The 22204-nt window shown below is 30.9% G+C and overlaps 3 protein-coding genes across 5 annotated transcripts in view; 1 reads left to right on the top strand and 2 right to left on the bottom strand.

Annotated features, from left to right (window-relative positions):
* dlg1 (discs large 1) overlaps positions 1–212 on the bottom strand; it is a 36567-nt gene extending 36355 nt beyond the window's left edge. For all 3 annotated transcript variants that reach the window (XM_068776809.1, XM_068776810.1, XM_068776807.1), the window contains exon 1: positions 145–212. In XM_068776809.1, the coding sequence (XP_068632910.1) occupies positions 145–196 (52 nt within the window). In that variant the 5' untranslated portion in view covers positions 197–212. The remainder of the gene's footprint in view (positions 1–144) is intronic.
* A 703-nt stretch (positions 213–915) lies between these two features.
* LOC137932769 (calcium/calmodulin-dependent protein kinase type 1-like) lies at positions 916–8146 on the top strand. The gene is made up of 2 exons (XM_068776439.1): positions 916–1897; positions 3323–8146. The coding sequence occupies exons 1-2, from the start codon at positions 1026–1028 to the stop codon at positions 3528–3530; spliced, it is 1080 nt and encodes a 359-aa protein (XP_068632540.1). The 5' UTR covers positions 916–1025; the 3' UTR covers positions 3531–8146.
* Positions 8147–9034: 888 nt separating this feature from the next.
* Slh (sec1 family domain containing Slh) lies at positions 9035–19837 on the bottom strand. Its single transcript, XM_068776307.1, has 11 exons — positions 19672–19837; positions 19437–19596; positions 18031–18332; positions 17611–17700; positions 16619–16877; positions 15723–15881; positions 14588–14763; positions 11462–11732; positions 10919–11048; positions 9667–9870; positions 9035–9204 (listed from the first exon to the last, which is right to left on the bottom strand). Exons 1-11 carry the CDS (start codon positions 19697–19699, stop codon positions 9091–9093), a joined length of 1893 nt encoding a protein of 630 aa, XP_068632408.1. The 5' UTR covers positions 19700–19837; the 3' UTR covers positions 9035–9090.
* Between the last annotated feature and the right edge of the window lie 2367 nt (positions 19838–22204).

The following is a 22204-nucleotide window of genomic DNA, read 5'->3' on the forward strand; positions in this document are numbered from 1 at the left end:
TGCTGACGTTTACGGACTGGTTCTATTATATTAATTAGACCGGTATTAATGCAAAAAATAGAACATTTTTTAAATCCTTATCCGTTCCATACAAGTGCCCCAAATGATGTCGCTGAACAAAACTTATTAATATTTACTACGAACGTTTTTTGTAGGCGACCTTGCCGATTTTCTCTAAGAAAGCAGGATGTGGCATAGTGGAAAAATACAGCGTGAACTTTCCTACTACAATACACAGAAGATCTTTCGAATCATCAACTTACAGGTCAAAACGAAAAGGTATACCGAAAATACAATGAATCGATTTGTTGAAGTAATGTGAGACTGCTCACAAAGTGTTCAAAACGATGCATCGGATAAAGTGAAGTGGAAGCGAAAGACTAAAAAGGCAGACACCACTACCATGCATTATATTAACTCTTCGATTAGTTAGTAAAAAAGTAGTTAGTTAAAGAACTTGACCATAATATAATCGAAAAATAACTTTGGTATTATTTATTCTTGACTCAATTAAGGTAAGGATTGTTACGAATATTTTAATTATTTAAAAAATGTTTTATTTTAGGCTTAGGAAACTTTTTGAAACTACCTATAACGCTATGGATTAATTGACTAAAAGTCTCTTGCTACTGCTAAGGTTTTAATATAAGGTTATTTCGAATTTGTTCTAAGGTCTAACTATAATGAAAAAATAATAAAAATAGTATTCGATAAGAATTTCATAGATTTTGGTACGGCATATGGTTAATTGGTAATTGAAGTATTAATTTGGTTCCGTTTATCACATTATTTTACTTTTCACTATCGGTTTTAAAATATCGATAACTTTAGAATCGGAATACACGTCGAAAAACGAAATGATTGACGTCGTTTATGTATAACAGCCCTTATTTTCGGAGTTGGGTGTGTAAAATGTGAATTGTGAACTCTGACTTGACTATGACTATGAGTGAACATTTGTCGATATAGTTACGTAGACGTGTAGATATTAGTTCAAACCGAATCTGTGAGGGACGGGGCTCAAAATGCCTCTTTTTGGTAAGAAAGATTTCGGTAGAAAATCTAAAAAGGATAGTAGAGAATCTGAAAAACAGCCATCAATTGAAGACAAATACATAGTTAAGGACCTTTTGGGCACAGGTGCCTTTTCCGAAGTACGCTTAATAGAGAGCAAAGAAAATGGACAGATGTTTGCATGCAAAATTATAGACAAAAAGGCTTTAAAAGGTAAAGAAGATTCTTTAGAAAATGAGATTCGTGTTCTTAAACGATTTAGTGAACAATCAAAGGTTGAAGGCGGTGAAAAAAAGATGTTTTCTCATCCGAATATTGTCCAGCTGTTAGAAACTTACGAGGATAAAAACAAAGTGTACCTTGTCATGGAGCTGGTAACTGGGGGAGAACTTTTTGATAGAATAGTAGAGAAAGGTTCTTACACCGAAAAAGATGCTTCTAATCTTATACGACAGGTATTGGAAGCTGTTGATTATATGCATTCCCAGGGAGTGGTCCATAGAGATCTGAAACCTGAAAATCTTCTTTATTATAGTGCAGATGAAGAAAGTAAAATTATGATAAGTGATTTTGGTTTATCAAAAATTGAAGACTCGGGAGTAATGGCTACTGCATGTGGCACTCCTGGATATGTTGCTCCTGAAGTATTGGCCCAGAAACCCTATGGTAAAGCTGTTGATGTTTGGAGTATAGGAGTAATATCATATATCTTGCTTTGTGGATACCCACCATTTTATGATGAAAATGATGCAAATTTATTTGCTCAGATCTTGAAGGGTGATTTTGAATTTGATTCGCCTTATTGGGATGACATTAGTGATTCTGCTAAGGATTTCATACGGCATTTGATGTGTGTTGATGTTGAGAAAAGGTACACTTGCAAGTAAGTAATAGTTTAATGCTATTCATCTGAAACTTACTTTTTTATATTACATGGTAAAAATAAAATTTTTACTGGCATCCATTGAGAACCTTTTTATTTCTTTTGTTACTTTGATAAAATTTGATAGTATATTTAGTTAGAATCCAATAGAATACTTTGTTTTATAATTAAGAAAGATGTAGATCTGTTAGTCATTTTATGTGTATATCATAAAAGTAAATAAAATTATACTATTACCAAGAATGGAATGTTCATATGCATATTTGTCTGAAATTGTATTATTGCTATTCTGAAGGCATATAGATAAATTAAAAACAAGAAGTGTTTTTGGGAATTAAGCACATGAAGCTTTTTATTGTTTGTCATCTCTTACACAGATGTAAGTATAGCTTTCCACATGGGTACAATGATGACCATTTCATTCCCAAGATTATTTTCTAACATGTTTGCAACTATAAGTCAACATTTCATTTCAGGTAATTATGGGTCTGAATATACACTCTTTGAATATTACAATAAATTATTACAAGTTTATATTACTTTGGTTATTAAGGTACTAATGTTAATACTAGGCTGTTATTCAGCTATTTCTTTTATTTTGGATTTATACTTTCATTTAAAACTTGTAATGAATTGATATTTTCAGTATATATAGTAGTTTGTTTTTTAAGATGGAAATCATAACTCATACACAACTTTTTTCTTTATGTAAGAAACTATTTTAAAGTGGAAGAAGCCTATTTCTAATGTTATTGTAAGAACTAGTTTTCAGTAAATAGTAAATCTGATTAAGTTATAAATAAATATGATCTAATATTTGCATGAGTTATATATCTTGAAACTTATTTTACTTTTCTAACATCTGTTACAACATAATGGTTTCTGCTAGGTAATTCTTGGGATAAATAAATTATTTCTACATCAATATTTTCATTACAATGCAGTACAGTGTGTATTTCTATTTAGTTCTCATCTGAATAGAATAGTAGAATAAGTAAAAAATAAAGATACAGACAGATCTTACTATATTCACAGGGAAATAGTGAAACAATTTGTTACAAGATGTTTCCTCATATCATTATCTTTGTGTATATAGACTGGATTAACAATTCTTTTAGGACATATAATAAAATTACTAAACAAATGAAGATTTTTACAATAATCATTCTACTTTATACTTAAATTTCAAGTTAACAAAAATTCATACTTATGATCTCAATCAGCTTGCTAAAACAAAGAGGCGTTGGAATCCTGCTCTATTGATACCAATATTCACATATCTGGTTATGACTTTTATGAGTTTTATGACTGATTGTGGGTGATGAGACATAATAAAATAAAAGAAATTGATAACAACATTTAAAATATTTAAGACTACAAGATTTACATTTTAACTAGTGTGTAATAATTAAAATATTTTTACAGGCAAGCTTTGGCACATCCATGGATATCAGGTAATGCTGCCAGTAATAAGAACATACATGGAACTGTATCTGAGCAGCTGAAGAAGAACTTTGCTAAGTCTCGCTGGAAACAAGCCTATCATGCGACCACAGTGATTCGGCAAATGCAGAAAATGATCCTTAGCAGCAGCAGCTCAAGTCGCAACTCCAACCCCCAGCCCAAACAGTAGCTAACTTAAATGCCAATAATAATAACCTGAATATTGTGAACAAGCTTGGTAAAGTACTTAACATCTACATACTACTTAAACAACACATTGTTTTGAAATTTTTGCTGCACCCATATTTTGGCGAGACATATTAACAGACCAACATATACCATTAATTGAAAGTTGTTGCTGTAATAATTGGTGGCTGACAGCAGAGCTTTAAATTTATCTCATTTATTTATATTACCATTACTACAACATGATTCAATTTTTTAGTAAAAAAAGTAGTGTTAAGAGAAAATGATATATTAATTCAATACAATGAAGTTATCACATTGGCTAGTCACATTTAATCATCTACTTAAAATTCAAAACTCTAGGTATTTCAAGATCTGTTATTTATATTATACATAAGAGATTAATCAATGCCGTTTAGTTGTTGATGGTTCAAACAAGATAAACTATGACTTCACAGAATCCATAATATGTGTCAACAATACTGTATTTTATTTGTATAAGTATTTTAATGAGTGATTAACTTATATCAATCAATTCAATACTCAGAATCTCAAGTTTGAATTTATCTCAAAAAAATCAGAGAGCAAATTTTGTCATGACACAGTGTGTGTTGCAAATTGATGCACATTAATAATTATAAAGAATTTAAATAACCCCATTACAATATTATGAAATCATAATTGATAAAAGATCATTGACATTTTTTCATCAGGATTCTTGTTAGCTTGTACTTTAAAACAAGTAAGACATGACAATTTAAAGATCTGAATTATCTGAACTATAAATGTTAATGAGTGAGCTAATAATGGCTAATGGCTTAATAGGAATGTGATTAGTAGAGTAAATGTAAAGTTATTTCAAATTGCTAGCATTGTCAAAAAATGTCAAAATTATCTAGGTTTGATATTTCGTACTTGGGTACTGTAATGTTAAAATATTTACAATTACTCAGTGTCTTGAAAGTGGCTAACAAAATATTGTATGGGTAAAAAATCTAAAAGGCTTGCATTGTTATTGTGATGAGAATAAACAAATAATTAGAATCACTTCTTGTCTGTTAATTCTTTGTATGTTGTATACCATTATAATCTTTAAATATAATTATATAAGATTTTAAGACTTCATGCAAAATAATTTTATGCTATATTTAATCTTAGTATAAAAGAAAATATGCTATTCTAGATTAAGACATAATATATAATCTTTATGCAGATTCCTCTCTTTGAACACAATTAAATAATACTTGAAATGGAATATTATACTTAGTCACTCTTACACTATCATATGACTGCTTGTAAAAATTTAAACACACTTTTACTTATTTTAGCTATATCAATAGCAGGTACCCCAATATATGTAAATGATATGTTCTTCTGTAATTCTTTTTGTGGGCCTAAGAAAGATTTTATAATAAAATAGCATAGACTCCTATACTGCAAAAAAATCTATGCATTTTTTTTATGTACAACAAAGGGGCATATATATTTTAAAAGTGGGGAAGCTTTCTCTTAAACATTGTTTATGTGTTTAAGCCAGTACATTCCATAATCCATTTATTTTACAGATACACCAATTTATGATAAACTTGCCACACATTATCTAAAAAGATATAATTGTGATAAAAATATTATACATTCCATTTTTGAGTTATATATGCTTGAATTATTTCTTAAAATCTGGCAAGAATTGTGGCTTTTAACAATAAAAACTTATTAATATTATTCGCAAGGCATAATATACATTTTCTATTATTAATTCCAATATTATAATATTTTTATTTGATGTTCCAATTGACATCCGTCCCATAGACCGTCAAAAAAGCAAATCAGTATCTGTTAAAAATTAAAAAAATGTTGAATGAACTATATTTTTCTCCTATTTTATTACGATAACATAATAAAGTTAAGTTAAGATATGACATTAATTTTTGGCATGTATGCTCTTTTTTCATTATGTTTTGTCTAATTATTCATTATCTTCTTATTTTTTTTAATTCTTTATAAAATGTTATTTTTTTTGAAAATTATTTGTACATAATTTTTCTTCAACTAAATATAGATGGTGATGTAAAATGATAGTGGCCCACTTAAAAGCCACTTAAAATTCTTAGAATGTTTACTAGACAAGGACCGGTTATTTACACAAAGATATTTCTTAAAATTATGAAAAATGTTAAAGTGACATTGAAGCCTGTTTATAATAAATATGATTATGTAGTATTACCAAACTTATCATTACTAAAATTTAAAAGATTTCAGGTTGATTATATTGTTTAAGAGACTAATCTAAAGGTGTTCTTAAATTAATGCTGCATCTTAAAAAAAACACTACATTAACTAAATAGAGTAAGAAAAATTTAACATTTTGAAATCTTCTGGACAAATCTAGGAATATGCTGCTACTGTTTTGTAACTAATGGTTCTTTATTAATTTAAAACACGTTTCTGAAAGAACAAGTGGTCAACAGATATTGGTATGTATTTTATTATGTTTACTGTAATGTTATTTTCCATATTATGTTATAGCAAACGTTTTAAATGCACCTTAACATTTGAAAACATCCGTAATAGTTTTCAGCAATTTACTTTTACTTGCCTAAAAATGAAAATATCTCAAACTCGATAAGTTTCATACGATTGAGTTTATCAACAGCTTGACATAGTTAATAAGTTTATGTATTCTTGAAAATATTGTCGAAAATTCCAGGAGTTATATTTTGTCTCTGTTTATTAATATTTTGACCTGTCGACACTGGAATTGTCAGATTACTAGTACATTATATACACTTAGCTAGGTTTTATTTAAGTGAATTGTTACTCTATATGCAACTGTGCCATCAAAGGAACTTGTATTGTTTTAGTTTTTTTTTTGTGTCCATATTAGAGTATATTTGTTTGTACTTAAGTTACAACTTTTATCTTTTTCTATTTACAGAGCATGAGTAGCGTTTGTCAGTTGTCAGGGAATGTTTTCCTCACTTATTTTTATATTGTATAATCAAAATGTTTAATTTTGGCCCAGTTTTTGCTGAAATGATTCCATGCATAAATCAATTGTTAATAAATATGTTTTCTGTATTGGATGCTTTGCTTGTATTTATAATGAATTGATTATTATCATGTTCTTTACTGTTAAAAGGTCACCTTAACTCATTGTTTTTTCTATAACTTATTTTTATATTGTCTTATATTTCAGAGTAACGGTGTATAAAAATATCTTACAAATTAATATTTTGTTTGTTACTATTTCGTCATTTATGTTATGTATTGTTATTATTTATGAAAACAAAATTTATTACGATTATGTTAACATTTATTTTCTTTAATATTTTGTTATAATGGCGGCAATTATAAAACATTTATTAATGAGCTAAGCTCAATACAAAATTAATATTAAGTGGAAAGGTATTTAACAAAATTGTGATTAATTCACGATAATTCTTAATTAAAAATTTTATCAAGCTTTTTTCTATGTAACTCCTCTGGTTTAATAGACGTTTTATGTCATTGACTAGTCTGCGGATAGTTCACATTAAAATTTTATTAATTAAGTTTCCGCAAATATGACTATATAAGCTTATTAAACGCTGTGTGTTATTGTTAAACTGATTGAAGTTCACTAGTGTTAGGGAAATATAACCATATAAATTTTGTAAACTTTCATTACATCTAATTCGAATCTATTATACTTCTTGTGTATTCCACGAAACACGATCTTTTCGCTATGCGTTATTAACTGTCAAGTATATAACCTAAAATTTTATAAATCGACTTTGTCTCGGATAAATAGATTTGTTTAAATTTTCTCTCGATGTAAGTTACGAGTTATTAGAATCAATGAATGGGGTCTTTATCTACTTACTAATTTTTATAATAAATATAAATTAATAATAGTTATACGTGTTACTAACCATGTTAAAACATGACACGAATGAGGGATTACTTGAAATGACTTTAAAAATATTACAAAGCTGAGCAGTCCTGGCTTTGGCTTAACTTAAATCGTACTTATAAGTTCAAGCTTGCTCTCTTACACAATCTCTAAGTGGCTGCGATTGGTTTATTGTGCCAAACCATATCATAATCAAAGTGATATACATTGACAATTTAAATAAGAATCTTGTACGCTAGTACATAGTACGTTTATCTTTCTACTATTATAGCAGTATCTTCTTGCAGTGCTACAGTGGAAGTTCCTTGGTCAGTAAGCTGAACTATGTACTGTTTTACTTATATGTTTAGTGTATAATACACATAATATAGTAACTATTTTTCGATGGTTATTTAGTATGTGTTTAAACAAATAAATCTTTTAGTTATAACCAAGCACAATACTTTAAGATTATCTATTAGATTTTATGAAGAATTTTAATTTCATCACTTTTATTCGTTTTTTTTTTATTTTGTTGATTTGGTTGTAATTTTGTTTACGTGCGTAGGACATCTTGAGTAACGCGACCGGAACTTTAAATGAGCATAACGTTGACGATGGTTTAAGATCTGATTGTTACTGAAATAATATTATTGTGATTTAGATTTTATACTTCTTGTTCTAAACAATCAAAATTTATTAGTAGATATTAGATGTTAGCTCTATTTTCAATGTCAATGTAAATAAAATGCCAATTTGTTGAAGATTCTGTTTTATTTCAGTGTTTTATATCCGATATATTATAGAAAGTGAAGCTTCGAAAGAAAAAAAATAGATACCACTAAACTTTATAGATCTAAAGAGAATAGTGCACCGCCAATATAGTGTGTGTATCCAGTAATTTATACTGTGTTCCAGTTCTATTTCTTTGTAATAAATATTAGATGGGTGGTTAACTATGACTTCTAACTGGGATTTGTATATGATTATGAGATTCTAAACGTCCACATGGTCATAAGTTCATGGCATTTAGATTGATACTTAATTTGTTAATGAATTTTGAGTTAAAAGCCACACTAAGCACATTTGATTTGCAGCGGCGACAGTAGGAACTTTGACATTATTCCCGTATAAATAGCTATGTAATTTTGTTAATAAAAAATATTCCGAAGGGAAGAGCCATTTGGTTTCTTTTACTCAGTATAATGTCAATTCTTCTCAATATCTTGGTATAAAGAATTTGTAAAAACTTTTTGAGAAGAACGGCTGTAGTTATACCTTATAAGGACGTGTCGTATTCGTTTACCACATTGGTCGATGTATCAAATCCACATCTGCCTTATAGCTTTGTTAGTTATACGTAGTGCCACAAAATACTTCCATTTATTCCAAAAAATAAAAGTAAAACTTCTGAGAACATTATTTGAGGTGGCGCAGAAGTGTCGGTAGTGTTCGATAACGTCGTGGAATAAGACCCCCAAAGAGTGGACTTATTTAATTCTCATAATGGTTTAATAGGATGCTATAATGCATAGATTTTTAAGCGGACTATTTCGCACATCAATAAGTTGATAGTTTAAATTCTGGTTATTTTCAGTTTTGTCATGTGTTAAAAAAAAAACTTTAAGTTATACATTTATTAAATTATATTACATATAAATAATATCTCCAGTACAACGGGAATGTTTAAAGTTTATGTTTGTATCTCCTCGCCAAGGAGAGACAGTTGTTTCAAAAACTGAGAAGCGTTTGGCAAAGTCGTGGCGCCGTAGATTAACCTTCTTGGTACGCCGCCTGCCGCTTGTTGCTGAAAATTTAAAAATCAATCAATACTTTGGTTATCTAAATATACCACGATATTCAAAATATGTTTTATCAAGTAGGTCATTTACACACCTAAATTATCAATTATTTTAACACCATAAGTTATCTGTCACTGGCTCAGAATGCTGCTCTGCTGAGTGTCGACCAGAAACTCAAAAATGTAGTGTATATTATAACATCGACAATGTGAATGAAACAACAAACCTATTTTGGTCGGAGGTCGAAGATATATTGTGGAACTATATAGGTATGTACATTCAAATCAATGATAGATTAGTAAACTATTTGAACCCGAAATTTAGACGTTACAAGCTTACTTTTATTTCTTATGTTTATCATATGACTGTGCCTATTTTTATATAAATATTTATTATGTTAAGAAAGTCATATATATGGCTAGGTACCCACTCAACAGAATGGTATATCAAATGTGCGAATACTTTACCTTAGCGAAGTCGAGAAGGTTGTGATATTCGATGTAGTTACCGCCGCCGACGATGAAGACGACGGTGTCAGATGGAGGTTGGCTCTTAGCGGCTCGAGCGCGGCCTGTCGCGTCGGTGCGCGCTGCCTTCGGGTCCAGCCATGTCAGTTCCGAGTCTTCACCACCGCACAGAGCCGCTTCTACTGTACGGCTTACTGGCAGTTTCTGAGAGTAAAACGTTTATACCTACTTATAAACTGGTTGAATAGTTATAGGTGTAAAAGCTTAGGGGTGGATGAAAAGTTCATTTATCAGTAAAAAGCTATAAAGCTTTTGCACCTATTTCTAATTACTATATAAGGTGACAGAGAAGTCAGTTTTCAGAGGATGGGCTGTAGCGTACTTTGCATATCATAAAACTACACTGTGTCCTCCAACCTGGATGCCAAGCTTGGCGATTATGCTATTTGTGGGATATATGAACATTAATGTTGAACTACAATACAAATCAGTCCCCAGCACCCGGCGACCGAGCTGTACCTGGCTACAGTAGCGGCCAAGGCAATTATAGGTGGTCAAGGGGTGCTAAGAATCCCCGGTAGAGACCCGGCTTTGGGGGAGGCCTAAGTTTTGCAGTGGCGCCTTTCGTCTGAAAAGATGTAAAGTCATCACTCTGAAATTAAATTTTAAATCGACAGATAACTAGGACAGTCAGCAGGGAGATATGATATAGGTTAAGAATTAATATGACATATTCTAAAAATATATTAAGAAACCGGAAAGTAAGGTCGCTTTCTTAAGTTAAATTCACACGACTACATTTTTTACAAGTTTTTATTTCTAATCAACAATATCTTCATCTTCGTTATCAACAATCTAAAATATCTTTTGCCATCTGGTATACGTTTTCCAAGTACGTAATGAACTACCGAATGACTATCGAATATCAACATGCACAAAAACGACATTACTTTCCTGTTCCCCTAATACATATTTTTAAAATAATTACAAGTTTTTTATTACTTTTTTTCTTCTTCAGGTTGATTTCCTGTTTATTTCATCAGATTTTTAATGTAAAACCTAATTTTAAATATTGATTTGATTGGACTAATGTTGATATTTACAGCTCTACAGACCTCTAAGGTCTGAAAAATTTTTGTAGTGTTATCGGAAAAAGTTTTGGTGTTAATATTGTTAATTTGCGTCTAAGTCTTAGATATGATAAAAGTTTTTTTTTTAGTGTCTGATATTACGGGACGAGGAATAAACTCACATGCTTTTTAACGACTAAATTCTTTACGCCTTCCATAACAAACGACGACCCCTGTGACACGAGTTTTGAAAACATGGACACGGTTTTCGTTCCACCGCCTTCATATTGACTGGACATCTTGGTGAATCCTCTGAAATGGTAAAATTTTACAATTTTAATTCTATTAATTATATATTATTACACATAGATTTAAGCAGCTTATCGCAGATATTAGCGAACATTTGTATTGCATTTTATTTATATCTTTAATATAGTATTTAAGATTAGCATTCTGGAGTGGGAGTGGGTGGAACACTGCTTGTAAAACTGTTGGGACCAAAAGGTTCTAGAGACCATGAGCCAGTAGATGTGGCGAGGGTAAGCCCGCTGACAGGTAGCAACGACTGACAAGATGATGATGAATTTAACTTTATCAATCCGTATTCACTTATGTATACGTAAACATTAAAATCAATATCATAGCAGCAATATGTTAACTTTTATAATTCGAATTTTTGGTTGCTTAAAAATCATATATTTTGATAAAAAAGTACATTTCCTTACTTCCATCGTTTCATGTAAGACATTGGCTGTATATCACAATTCGCTGCCAACAAAGCGGATTCGAACTTCTTATACTCCTCATCCGGGATCTGTGCGGTGCATAAATAATATATAATAAACAGTCGCATTTTATCCTCTGGCGTGCCGGCACCCGCGTCCGATATAAGATCCATGACAGCCTTGGACTCGACGCCGCTGCTTTTGCTCATTATCTTCTCTTCTAATTCAAAAAACGAATCCAGTCGTCGTGATTTTATTGCATTGAGTATTGCTGCAAGTAAATACACGTAATAGTTATAACATATAGATTATTAATACACGGAAATACTTAATTTTTTTTATAAATATATTTAGTTTTCCAATTATTACTAAAATTTATCCGTGTCAATATCATGCTAAGGATCATATTAAAAATATAGTTAAATTATTTAGTTTTTAGCTGAAGTATTCCTCTTATAATATATATAATACATTCTATATCAATATAAATAAATAACCAGACATGTTGGTAAGCGTAAAATATGAAAACGGCTTGATTAATTCAGTTATTTTTTTATATATTCGTGTAGGCTCGAAGAAGGTTTTTATAGAGAAAAAAATAAAGAATCGACGAGAACAATAGTAAAAGTCAATAATATATCCAAACCGACCACAGGATAAATTAAAAAAACGCATGTCTTTAGCGGTAAAATATTTGACATCAATCATAACACAAAATGGATGCGGGCAGCGCTTGACCTGTCATTGAGGCATCTTCAGTGGAGACCTATGCCATGCACTGGCGACATCGTCTGATATGATAATAATAATTACAACAAAAAATAAAGTTTTAAGATAATTTTAGGAAGTTATGTCTAAAGAAGACGGGCAGATAAGATTCATAATTTTGCATGTATAAAGACATATTAACTAAGAAAAGATCATCGAAGCGGAAAGAGAGATCACTAGGCCGAAGCATATAAGTGACTACCAGTAGAATACGAGACCATAACACGTGGAGATAAACTGTGATAGTGTAAAACAAACTTATGAATGATGAGGGAAGGTAGGCTATATATGAAAGAGGGTATATACGAGATGGAATTTAGATGTTAACAAAATTAATTAAAAAAAAATAATTATCGATTGTAACGTCCCCGTCCAGACCATAATACAGGGAACAAGAGGTCTTAAATAATGGCGCCTATATAAAAAAATAACACACGGTGAATAAGTATCTAAGAAAGACAGTCAATCAGAAGAAGACACAATCCTTCGTGTGAGGAACTAACTGAAAAGAAAGAGACTGTAAAACAAAATATGAGCGTTTCTTAACTTTTAGTAGACGAAAACGTACTCCGTTACCAACTACAACATAAAGTATAAAAATAGACGTTTGCGTCAATTCTGGCATCGATTCACACGCAGTTCATGTTCACGTGTGTAATAAATATGGATATTTATGTCTATTTATATAATATGCACTATCATCTATTTTTACTGTCAGGTTACAGTATCGGGGTCATTTCTATACTTGTATATTAAATAGCAATATGATTAAGAGATATCGAGATTTAAGGTATTATCGCAGTTTAAAAAAAATCTTTATAATCACTGTTGCAAGTAGAACAAATCTTGCTATAGAGCATTGTTAAAAATATACGAAGTGTGAACAAGCGATTTGTAATCTGAACGTAAAATCATAACAACTTATTCGACATGCTCATAACAAAAGATTACATAACACAAAGTACTGCATCGAACCACACGTGTTCGGATTTACTGTGAAAAAAGGCATTTGGTCATCAAAAACATATCGTGACTTTGGCGAGTGATAGGACAAAAACCTTTATTACTCAGTATATTATATAGAGACTATATCATTAAATAAAAAAAACATCAAAATATCACGGGATTGTATTTGTCGACATAATGGTCGTGGTTACAAATAACGCTCGTTACCATCTTGGTAAAAAGTAGCGAAAACCCGTCGTTTCATGTCTAGATACATAAGATGACAGACTTCTCCTATATATTAATATAATTAAAATTTCAATCACTGGCCACTCACATTTGGATTTATTTTTAATAATAAAATTTTACACTTCTTAACCATTTCGCTGCGGAGCGCCTAAAAAAGAATTACTCTCTCAGCCATTTATCCATAATAGGAGCAAAATTGATGAATAAATATATTTGGTTATGTGACAAAATATCCGCACAGGAAGCGTATGATGCTATCGCGTTGGTAATAAAGAAATTAATGACCATAATCATGCAATTATTGACACGATAAAAAAAAATGTAAAAATGTACGCTGTTCGCTGAGAGAAAGCGCCTATAGCCAAGCGCCAAAAGGCGCTATTCGCGAAAGGGTTAATAACAAAATGTATTTTAATTAATTAAAAAAATGGACTCTGCTCTATTTTAAATTAGTCATTTAATTCCAATGCATATTAACTTAAATAAATTATGAATGTGGCTTCAAAAACTAAATACAGTGCGACCGAAATTGTTGTACCGCGCTGTATGAAAGCGCAACGAGGTAGGGCCGGGAAAAACAGTGCATGAACGCCGCCACTGCGACCGTTAAAAATGAACTGACTGGACGGAGCGACCGGTACTAACCTATCCCTACCCACGAGAGTTAAGCATCGCAGTACAGCGGTTTCGGTAGCACTACAATAGATAAATTTACAGAAGGTAGTAGTCACAGGGCTATACTTGAATTCAAGTGTCGTAAATTTGGCGTGTCACTCGCATAAATAAGTATAGTTATCCAATCTCACTTGCCATTTTGCACCCGAATACAATAACATAACTGTATATAATATACTTGGTGTATCAATTCATGCTTTCCTGTTATGTACCTATTTATAAATCTGACCAAAAAGACAGTTTTGATAATTCAAACATAAAATGTTAAAAAAGATCAATTTGTCAAAAACTTTCTTAAGGATATATCTAATAATTTTACAAATTTTCACGGCGATTGGATGTATGGTTTTTAAACTTATCGAGCACAGACAGGCACACATTCATTTTTAAATATTTTATATAGATTTAGCAAAATTATTTCTTATAATTTTTTTATTACATATTCGGACTTATGCTAGCCTTGGCTCTAGAACATTTTAATTACTTTACCTGTGGCAATAGTTGTGTGCATATCGATGAGTCGTTTCTTTTCCATGAGCTGGGGCAGTGAGTTAACAGCACTTGTGAGTCTCTGTGTGTTATCACTCACTAAGCTAAGGGCCAGATCGCTTTCGGCGTCAAGTCCCATTGAACTTTTTAACTTTTTTACTTCAGCCTCTGAACTCCTGCAAATGTTGAAATTGAAATTTAATCAGTTTCAAATGAGCCTTATTAAAAAACCTAGAATCTTTTGTAAATATTGTGCTGATCACTCACATAACAGGCACAAAGGAGAACGAATTCTACGAACAATCCAGACGAGGCTGACGTCTGGCGACATAAAAAAGCGCAAGTGTGCGTCCATTGCTTTATTGCATCTTTGATTGCAACAAACAGAACATGAGATATAATAAAGGACGGTCTAGAATAGAATCTTATCCTTCAGAGATAGCTTTATTTTTACCTCACCATCCCACTCTGCGTCGAACTATCTAGAAATGGCCTGCCTGCGGTAATTAAAGATAGGTTTCAATTCAATGGGATGACAACGAAGCGATAGTCAGTACATTATTGTGGGTTGAAAAAGAGTTTGTGGCATGAATATTGCCGGTGCTTGGTTTCTGCAGTCTAGTGTTTACAGAATTACCAAATTGAATGCAAATATAATTCGTCCATTCATATATAACAATCAACTTTTTTTCCTGATAATTTATCTGTAATAGTATGGTTGATTTATGCTGCTTCCAAGGAAGAAAACCGTGGGTTTAGAGGTCCCTTTGGCAGCTGGACAAATTGAATGCAGCAGTAGGAGAAATGCGACCAGAATTGTTGAATCAATTTGATGTCAGTTTCTACTAGGATAATACTAGGCCCTACACGTAATTGGCTATTCGGTATAAATTGAGGGACATTTTCAAGTAGTTAGAGAGATGGCAAAGGTCATTGAGCAGAATGGAAAATACATTACAAATTAAATTTCATTCTGGTTAAAAAGAACCTTTTATTTTATTACATAAAACAGCAATTACTTAACTTCAGTCAATTCAATAATTTTATACAAAATACAGCGTTTGTTTAAAAGGCTGAATGAATTCAGTTAATTTAAACAATACTTTAGTGACATGCATATCATTTATAAAAATACCTGTATTTATCCAGATCTTCTTGAATAGCTTCTGCTACTGTTGGAAACGGACTCCCTTTATGTTCAGACCATAATGGATCTTTGGAATCTAGGTCACATATTCGCGTTTTAGACTTCTGCCCTTGTACCGCAGTGGTTGTGCTTTCTGGTACCACTGCTCTAAAATATTTATACCATATGTATTTACTAATGCAATCTTGATATATTTACAAGCAACTGTGCTCAACGCTCACATTAATCTAATGCATGGATGCACAGACCGCGGCCAGCAAGCCGCATGCGGACCGCCGGTCGAGTACTGGTGGCCCGCCGACATCAAAAATAATACGCGCGTACATTAAAAAAATATTGAATTCTATTCCAGAATAAAACCAAAAAAATTAATTACCTATACTTCTGGCGGCCGGTCCGCCATCAGTTCATGATTTGCCCGAGTGGCCCCTAGTCTTAATAAGTCTGTGCAACCATAATCTAATGTATCCCATCTTACACATTACTAGAAAAATAATAATCAAATGTATATTAACCCAAAAGGATTTGGATAAGACATTATAGAGGCAGCTTCTATAAATTAAAAAAAATAGCAAATTTCAGTCACCACTTGTACAATCAGGTTTAGTTTGTTTGCGAAGATATAAACATGAATCTCACTAGTGCATAAGCATCACTCCAACAATAAAAAGACAACATTATGAACTTTAGGTTAATTGATTTTATCTGAGTTCTGGCTTGGCATGATGAGTGCCAGAAGATTGGATGTTTGTTTTATATCTGAACAATTTAGTTATTTACATAATAGGGTTTTTCAAAATGTATTTTGTGTTTACAATAAAATAATTAATGATAAACTTAAAAAAACATTTTTAGTTGATTAATCATAGATATTTCTGTCAGACCTGTTTAAGGATAAATCCAATACATCATGAGCCAAAGCCTGGTATGTCCAAGTGTGATGCAGAGGAGTCGCCATATCCATATTTCTGTCCAATAAAATGAGCATTGTTCTTGTAAAATTAAAAGATCCAGTTTGACCTGTGTTGCCATGGAAAAGATTGTTTCTGGCATCCCACAGATTTTCTCGCAGCTTTTTGTCCAACTTATTAGCTACCATCTCAGCAGCATTAGCCTTGCTGCATCTTATAATTGGTACATTACCTACAAAAGAAATTTATGTTTTGTGAATAAAATACAATTGCATCTTTACACATTACACATACGACAAACTATATTTTACATATCCATCAACAATTATAAGTAATGATTGCACAAATTAAAAAAATATTTACCCAACTATCTTTTTATAATATTTTATAACGCCGCAGTTCACCAGTACCAATAAATACATTTTCTACCCAATTTTTTTTTATGACACTGTCGCTAAATATTTTTTTTATTTGTACATGAAGGGTGCATTACAATTTAAACATAGTCTTAAATTTTTGTAGCTGAGTATCATGAATTACATAAACTTGAGAAACCTAATAATCAGCCTCTTATAACAGAATATAAGAAAAAAACGTACAGAAGCCTTAATAATTAAAGAAAATCTATATTTTATTCTCAATTTCAATTTGTAATATTATGTTTGTTTTATGATTGTTAGTTTATTACTTATTTTATTATAACTTATTATCCTTCCTATCCTCATCTTTTTGCATGGTTTTTTTTTAAAATATTTTGAAGTTTTAAAATTACTGAAATGTATCAAGTAAAAAAGTCAGATGTTCTCGGAAAAATTTTCATTATTATTGTGCAAAGTTATCTATTGTTGCTTTTTAATGGCTGTAATAAACTATTGAGAGCTTACATTAGCTGCAAATGTTGTTTTGACAGTAAATTTTAATAAAAATAAAATAAGACATTATATTTAAAATAAGGTTCAACATACCCAAGGTAACAAACACTGAAAAAAGACTGTCTACAATGTCATCCATAATTGCTTCCATTTCTGTATCTTTTGTATCACCTTTGTTGATTGCTAAAAAAAGAGGTAAAAATGTGAATAATTAACCATAAAGTGCCCAAACCAAAATAGATAAATAACTTTATTTCAATGAAACTACTGTATTTGACACTGGATATATTTTTGTGCTAAATAAAATGTTGAGTACTATGAAAGAATATTTATTCTTTCGTAAAGGCTTTGCTAAGCACTTTTGTAATGTTAAGACATTGATATAATTGTAGATATGTATTTTTACATAGACTACTCCCAGGTTGGAATGTTTATTCTATTGAAATGAAACCAGCAAGAAACTTAATAAATTGATAATACTTAACAAATCAAAATGATTAAAAAAAAACTTACCATAATATGATAATGGGTCAGATTGTTGGTGCTTCATTATAAACAAATCATCTTCTAAGCATATGTAGTTAAGATATTGGTCATAAACTTTATGGATACTAAGTGCTGCATTGGATTGAATTGCAGATGCAGCGAGATCTTCAAGTTTCTGTCTTGTTATAGGTGATATAAAGTTTAAATGGTACTGATCATATGTTCCATTATCAAGGTCTTGACAAATTCTTCCAAGATTTTCTTCTGATGGTGAACAGAAGTACACGGCTGGTACTTCGGGTATAGGGTCTCTGTCTGAATGTAATTGACTGTAAATATTAAAATTCAGTGGTTAAAATATTTTTTTCTAGACATGTACATAATATTGGATATTCTGATGCATTTTTGGAGTCTGTTTTACACTCTTAATTAAAAAAAATTATCAAGATTTAATAAATTTATGTTCAAATTAGAATATTGATATTTATTTATTCATGTTCGGTGTTGGCTCTGCTCTGTTGTATTAGAAAAATTATATACTTTTGGGATCAAAATTTATTTACAAAATAATAATAAAACAGATAGCAGGTTATCCTTATAGGGATGAAAATTCGGTCTATAACTGTGGGTGGAAATGAGTAATATATTTTAGGCTTGTATGGATTTGACTGGGTCATCATTTTAATCAAAGGATCACCTCTAATGGACATAGGCCTCTCCAACAGATTTTTAAAAAGACCAATTCCATCCAGCCTGTAATTAATTATAAACAGTATTATTTTTTGATAAACTTTAGAGTATAATCTGTCCACCTGGACAACTTGTGCTGAGCTTGCCAACCTGTAGCCTTAGCTACAAAACCTTCAAGTTCCACAGATTGACATAGTTATTATTGCCATGGATCAAGACAAATTTCTCGCATTATTTTCATTTTAAATGCTAATTGAAGAGAATTTTCAGTGTAATATACCAATTACAGTTATGTAATAGTTCCTACATTTTAAAACTTATTTTAATACCACTGTTGTAAATAAATTTTTAAAATAAAAGGCCAATTTTTTGTATTATAGTTGTTACTGATTCCTAATAATATTTTAATATAGTTCATCCTGTGATAATCAATCTTTTAATTGTGTACAGTATTACAAATGTTATTAAATAAATCAGTTTTATGAGGATTAGAGACAAATATAGTTTACACTATAAACATTATACATAAGTATTTGCTTAAATTTTCGGGTATGCAATTGTTAAGGAAAATATGCAATGTATTTAAAAGTTTTGAGGATTAATTAATGAAAATATATACAAATATACATTTTTATGGATATTAGTTTATTCATTGCCTAATAATTTTTCTTATGTTTTGTTTTCAAATGAAAGTGGGTTTTGATCTTTATGTAATACGCGTAAGAAAAAATATCAAAACTTACACATGAAGAGTGACGCCGAGTTCCCTTAGCTCTTTTATAGAAATTAGCGGAGAAATAATGTCTTGACCAGCTCTGTCGTAAATCAATACTTTCCAGGTAGGTTCAGTTGCTACAGCCTTTGTAAGCGGTTGGTTCAGATTGAGCATTTGCTTTAAAGCATCTAAACCAGGGAAGATATTTAAATTTTATTAGAATCAAAACAAATCATCATTTCAATCTAAAAATCAATGCTTACTTAGTTGACGTTCGCGTAAAGTCGACATTTCGTTTTATATATTAAACTGTCGTACATTTAAATACATATGCTATTAATAGATGTTATCCACAAATGTAGAAATAAAATTTATCATTGAAATAATTTGATTTTAATTCCACAGCACAGCAGCAAAATAAGATGTCACTTTGACATTACTACCGACATACTGGAAAAGACACGTTGGCTTTGTTTTTGGTTCTTTTGTTTAAATACAAGGCTATTAGCCATTAATAAAATTCTAATTTTCCAAAAAAATCGAAAATGTGCAATTTACGATTGCTGTGATATTTCGACCGAAATTGTGACTCTGCATGTAAATAAATTCTGCTTAAATAAAAATATAAGACTTTCGAGCACTTAATTTCCGATCATTGATTTAAAGATTTGTCAAATATTTAATGATATACAATAATTTTTGGATGTTGCTTGAATTAAACAATTTTTAGATGTTTTCATTAATTTTTTTAAAATATTTAATGGCTAAGGAGCAGTAAATTCACGCGATGATAAACAATATACATCATACATAATTATGTGTCTTAGGATTTTGATATACATGTAATATGCAGCGCCTAACATAATGACAGTACATTTTACTAGCTAAACAATTTTTTTGATTACGTTGCCTTTAAACCGGCGTGGTGTTCGCCGGCACTTGCTCAAACTGTAATAAAAACAATCTAACCAGTATAACCAATCGTTCGATGTTATTTTTAATCTGTAAACATTTACACTCTTTACTTGTATTTAAAGATTAATACGTTACAAATGGTTAAAATTGAGTTAAAACGTACGAAAATAAGGAAACATAACTTTTTTTTCTTTTACGAAGGAAAAAAGCTTGAGGCACCTCAGATAAGTCTTGAATCTAAATGGTATCTTATATATATACGTTTTTATGCAAAAGTTATCTAACGCTAAATAAATTAAAATTTATTTCAAAAATAACCTTCCAGTTAATAAAACGTATTTGCCTTGGCTATAATCATTGCGTTTAAGGCATCCCCGCAGAAAGAGATCTATTTCTTTTTTTTACTGATGTGTCTAAAAAATTGTTGAATATATGACCTAATATTTAATTGTATTTTGGTCTAGAACTAACTTAAGTAACCCAGCTTAGTATAAATCTAATGAAATAAATATTAAAACTCTATTCATTTCCTTATACTAGTTGACTCGGTACAGCTCGTTCCTTTTAACAGTCCATAAACGAGCAAGTTTCGACCCAATCCGGTGAAATAGTCGTATGTTGCGGCGCGAGTCGAAGGTCTCTGGGAGTTTTCGAGTTTTGTTACCTTTAGAGAGGTGCTTCAAATCCGTGGAATTTGCAACAAAATTTTAAGTTCATTATTTTACGCGACTAAGCTGGTGTTTTTAATAGATTTTTTTTATTAAAACAAGAATTAATCAATATTAATATATTTTAACACTTATTACTGGAATAGGCCCAGATGAAGACAAATACAAAAATGATAAAAATCGGTTCAATCTTTGTCTAAGTTATAAATAAAACGACATGACTTTGGTTTATACTTAGTCTGACCATAAGTATGATTATAATTAAAAATAAATGAAATATTTCATTGGGATTTGAAATCTATCACTTTTATGTGATTGTTTATGGGGTTATCTTATTATTGCGTAAATATATTGTAAAATAATTGTGACATTAAAATGGAGAGGGGAATAAAGAGAACCGAATTGCTGTTATTGCATTACATAAAAAAATAAGTGCCAAATATAAGAATAAAAATCCTCCATATGCTTTGTATTATTAAAATGTTTGTATACCGGACCATTGTTAGTTGCAATGAAATCTCCTATGTTTGTGATAGAAAATGATATAGCCGTCCAAGTAGTGTGCCGAAGTAAAAGTCGATCAAAGCACTAAGGAAAAGAATTCGTCCAAAAGCAAAAGATTTATTTCGGTAGATAAAGATAGCACATAGAACCATGTCGCGTATTTTAAAAGATGACTTGGAAATTTGTAAAGAGATACGCTGGTAATTTCTTAACTGATAATTTAAAAAAAGAATAGGGTGTTAAAATAAAACAACTACTTATCGGGACGTTAAGAGAAGTAACAGAAAAATTTTATAATTAAATAAAATTAAAAGAGAATTTTTTTACAATTGAGCCATGATTTAACAAATGAAATGACTATATTTATGCTGAAAACTTCTAAGGAATCTTTCTAATTAGTTAACAGAGTAAGTACAGCGTGAACATCATTCGACTTCAGGGATGGTATAGTGGGGCCTTAGCTATGAAGGAGTGACTGAGCCATATCTTTGTGAAAAAAGGAATCAAAATATCGGCACAAATGTATCAAAATACCATTCTTGAGGTAGTTAAGCCCCTTAATAACGCCGTGTTCATAGCCAAGAATGGTCCTTTCAGCAAGATTCTGCGTCGCCTCATAAAGCTCGATCCATCAGTAATCTTGGTTAGAGACGAACGTTTCGGACTTACTCTGAGTTGAAGATTGGCTGTCATCTAGTCATAATTTTAA

The sequence above is a fragment of the Battus philenor genome, unplaced genomic scaffold (genome assembly GCF_028537555.1).
Source record: "Battus philenor isolate CCGP_79_NKW_IND1 unplaced genomic scaffold, ilBatPhil1.0.hap1 SCAF_12, whole genome shotgun sequence".
Classification (NCBI taxonomy): Eukaryota; Metazoa; Arthropoda; class Insecta; order Lepidoptera; family Papilionidae; genus Battus; species Battus philenor.

Excerpts from the sequence above, each read along its gene's own strand:
- LOC137932769 (XM_068776439.1), top strand. The coding sequence starts at position 1,026 with ATGCCTCTTTTTGGTAAGAAAGATTTCGGTAGAAAATCTAAAAAGGAT. Across the intron at positions 1,898-3,322 it reads GAGAAAAGGTACACTTGCAA|GCAAGCTTTGGCACATCCAT; the intron begins GTAAGTAATAGT and ends ATATTTTTACAG.
- Slh (XM_068776307.1), bottom strand. The coding sequence starts at position 19,699 with ATGTCGACTTTACGCGAACGTCAACTAA. Across the intron at positions 19,597-19,671 it reads TTTACGCGAACGTCAACTAA|ATGCTTTAAAGCAAATGCTC; the intron begins GTAAGCATTGAT and ends TCCCTGGTTTAG. Across the intron at positions 14,764-15,722 it reads GAAGATCTGGATAAATACAG|GAGTTCAGAGGCTGAAGTAA; the intron begins GTATTTTTATAA and ends CAACATTTGCAG.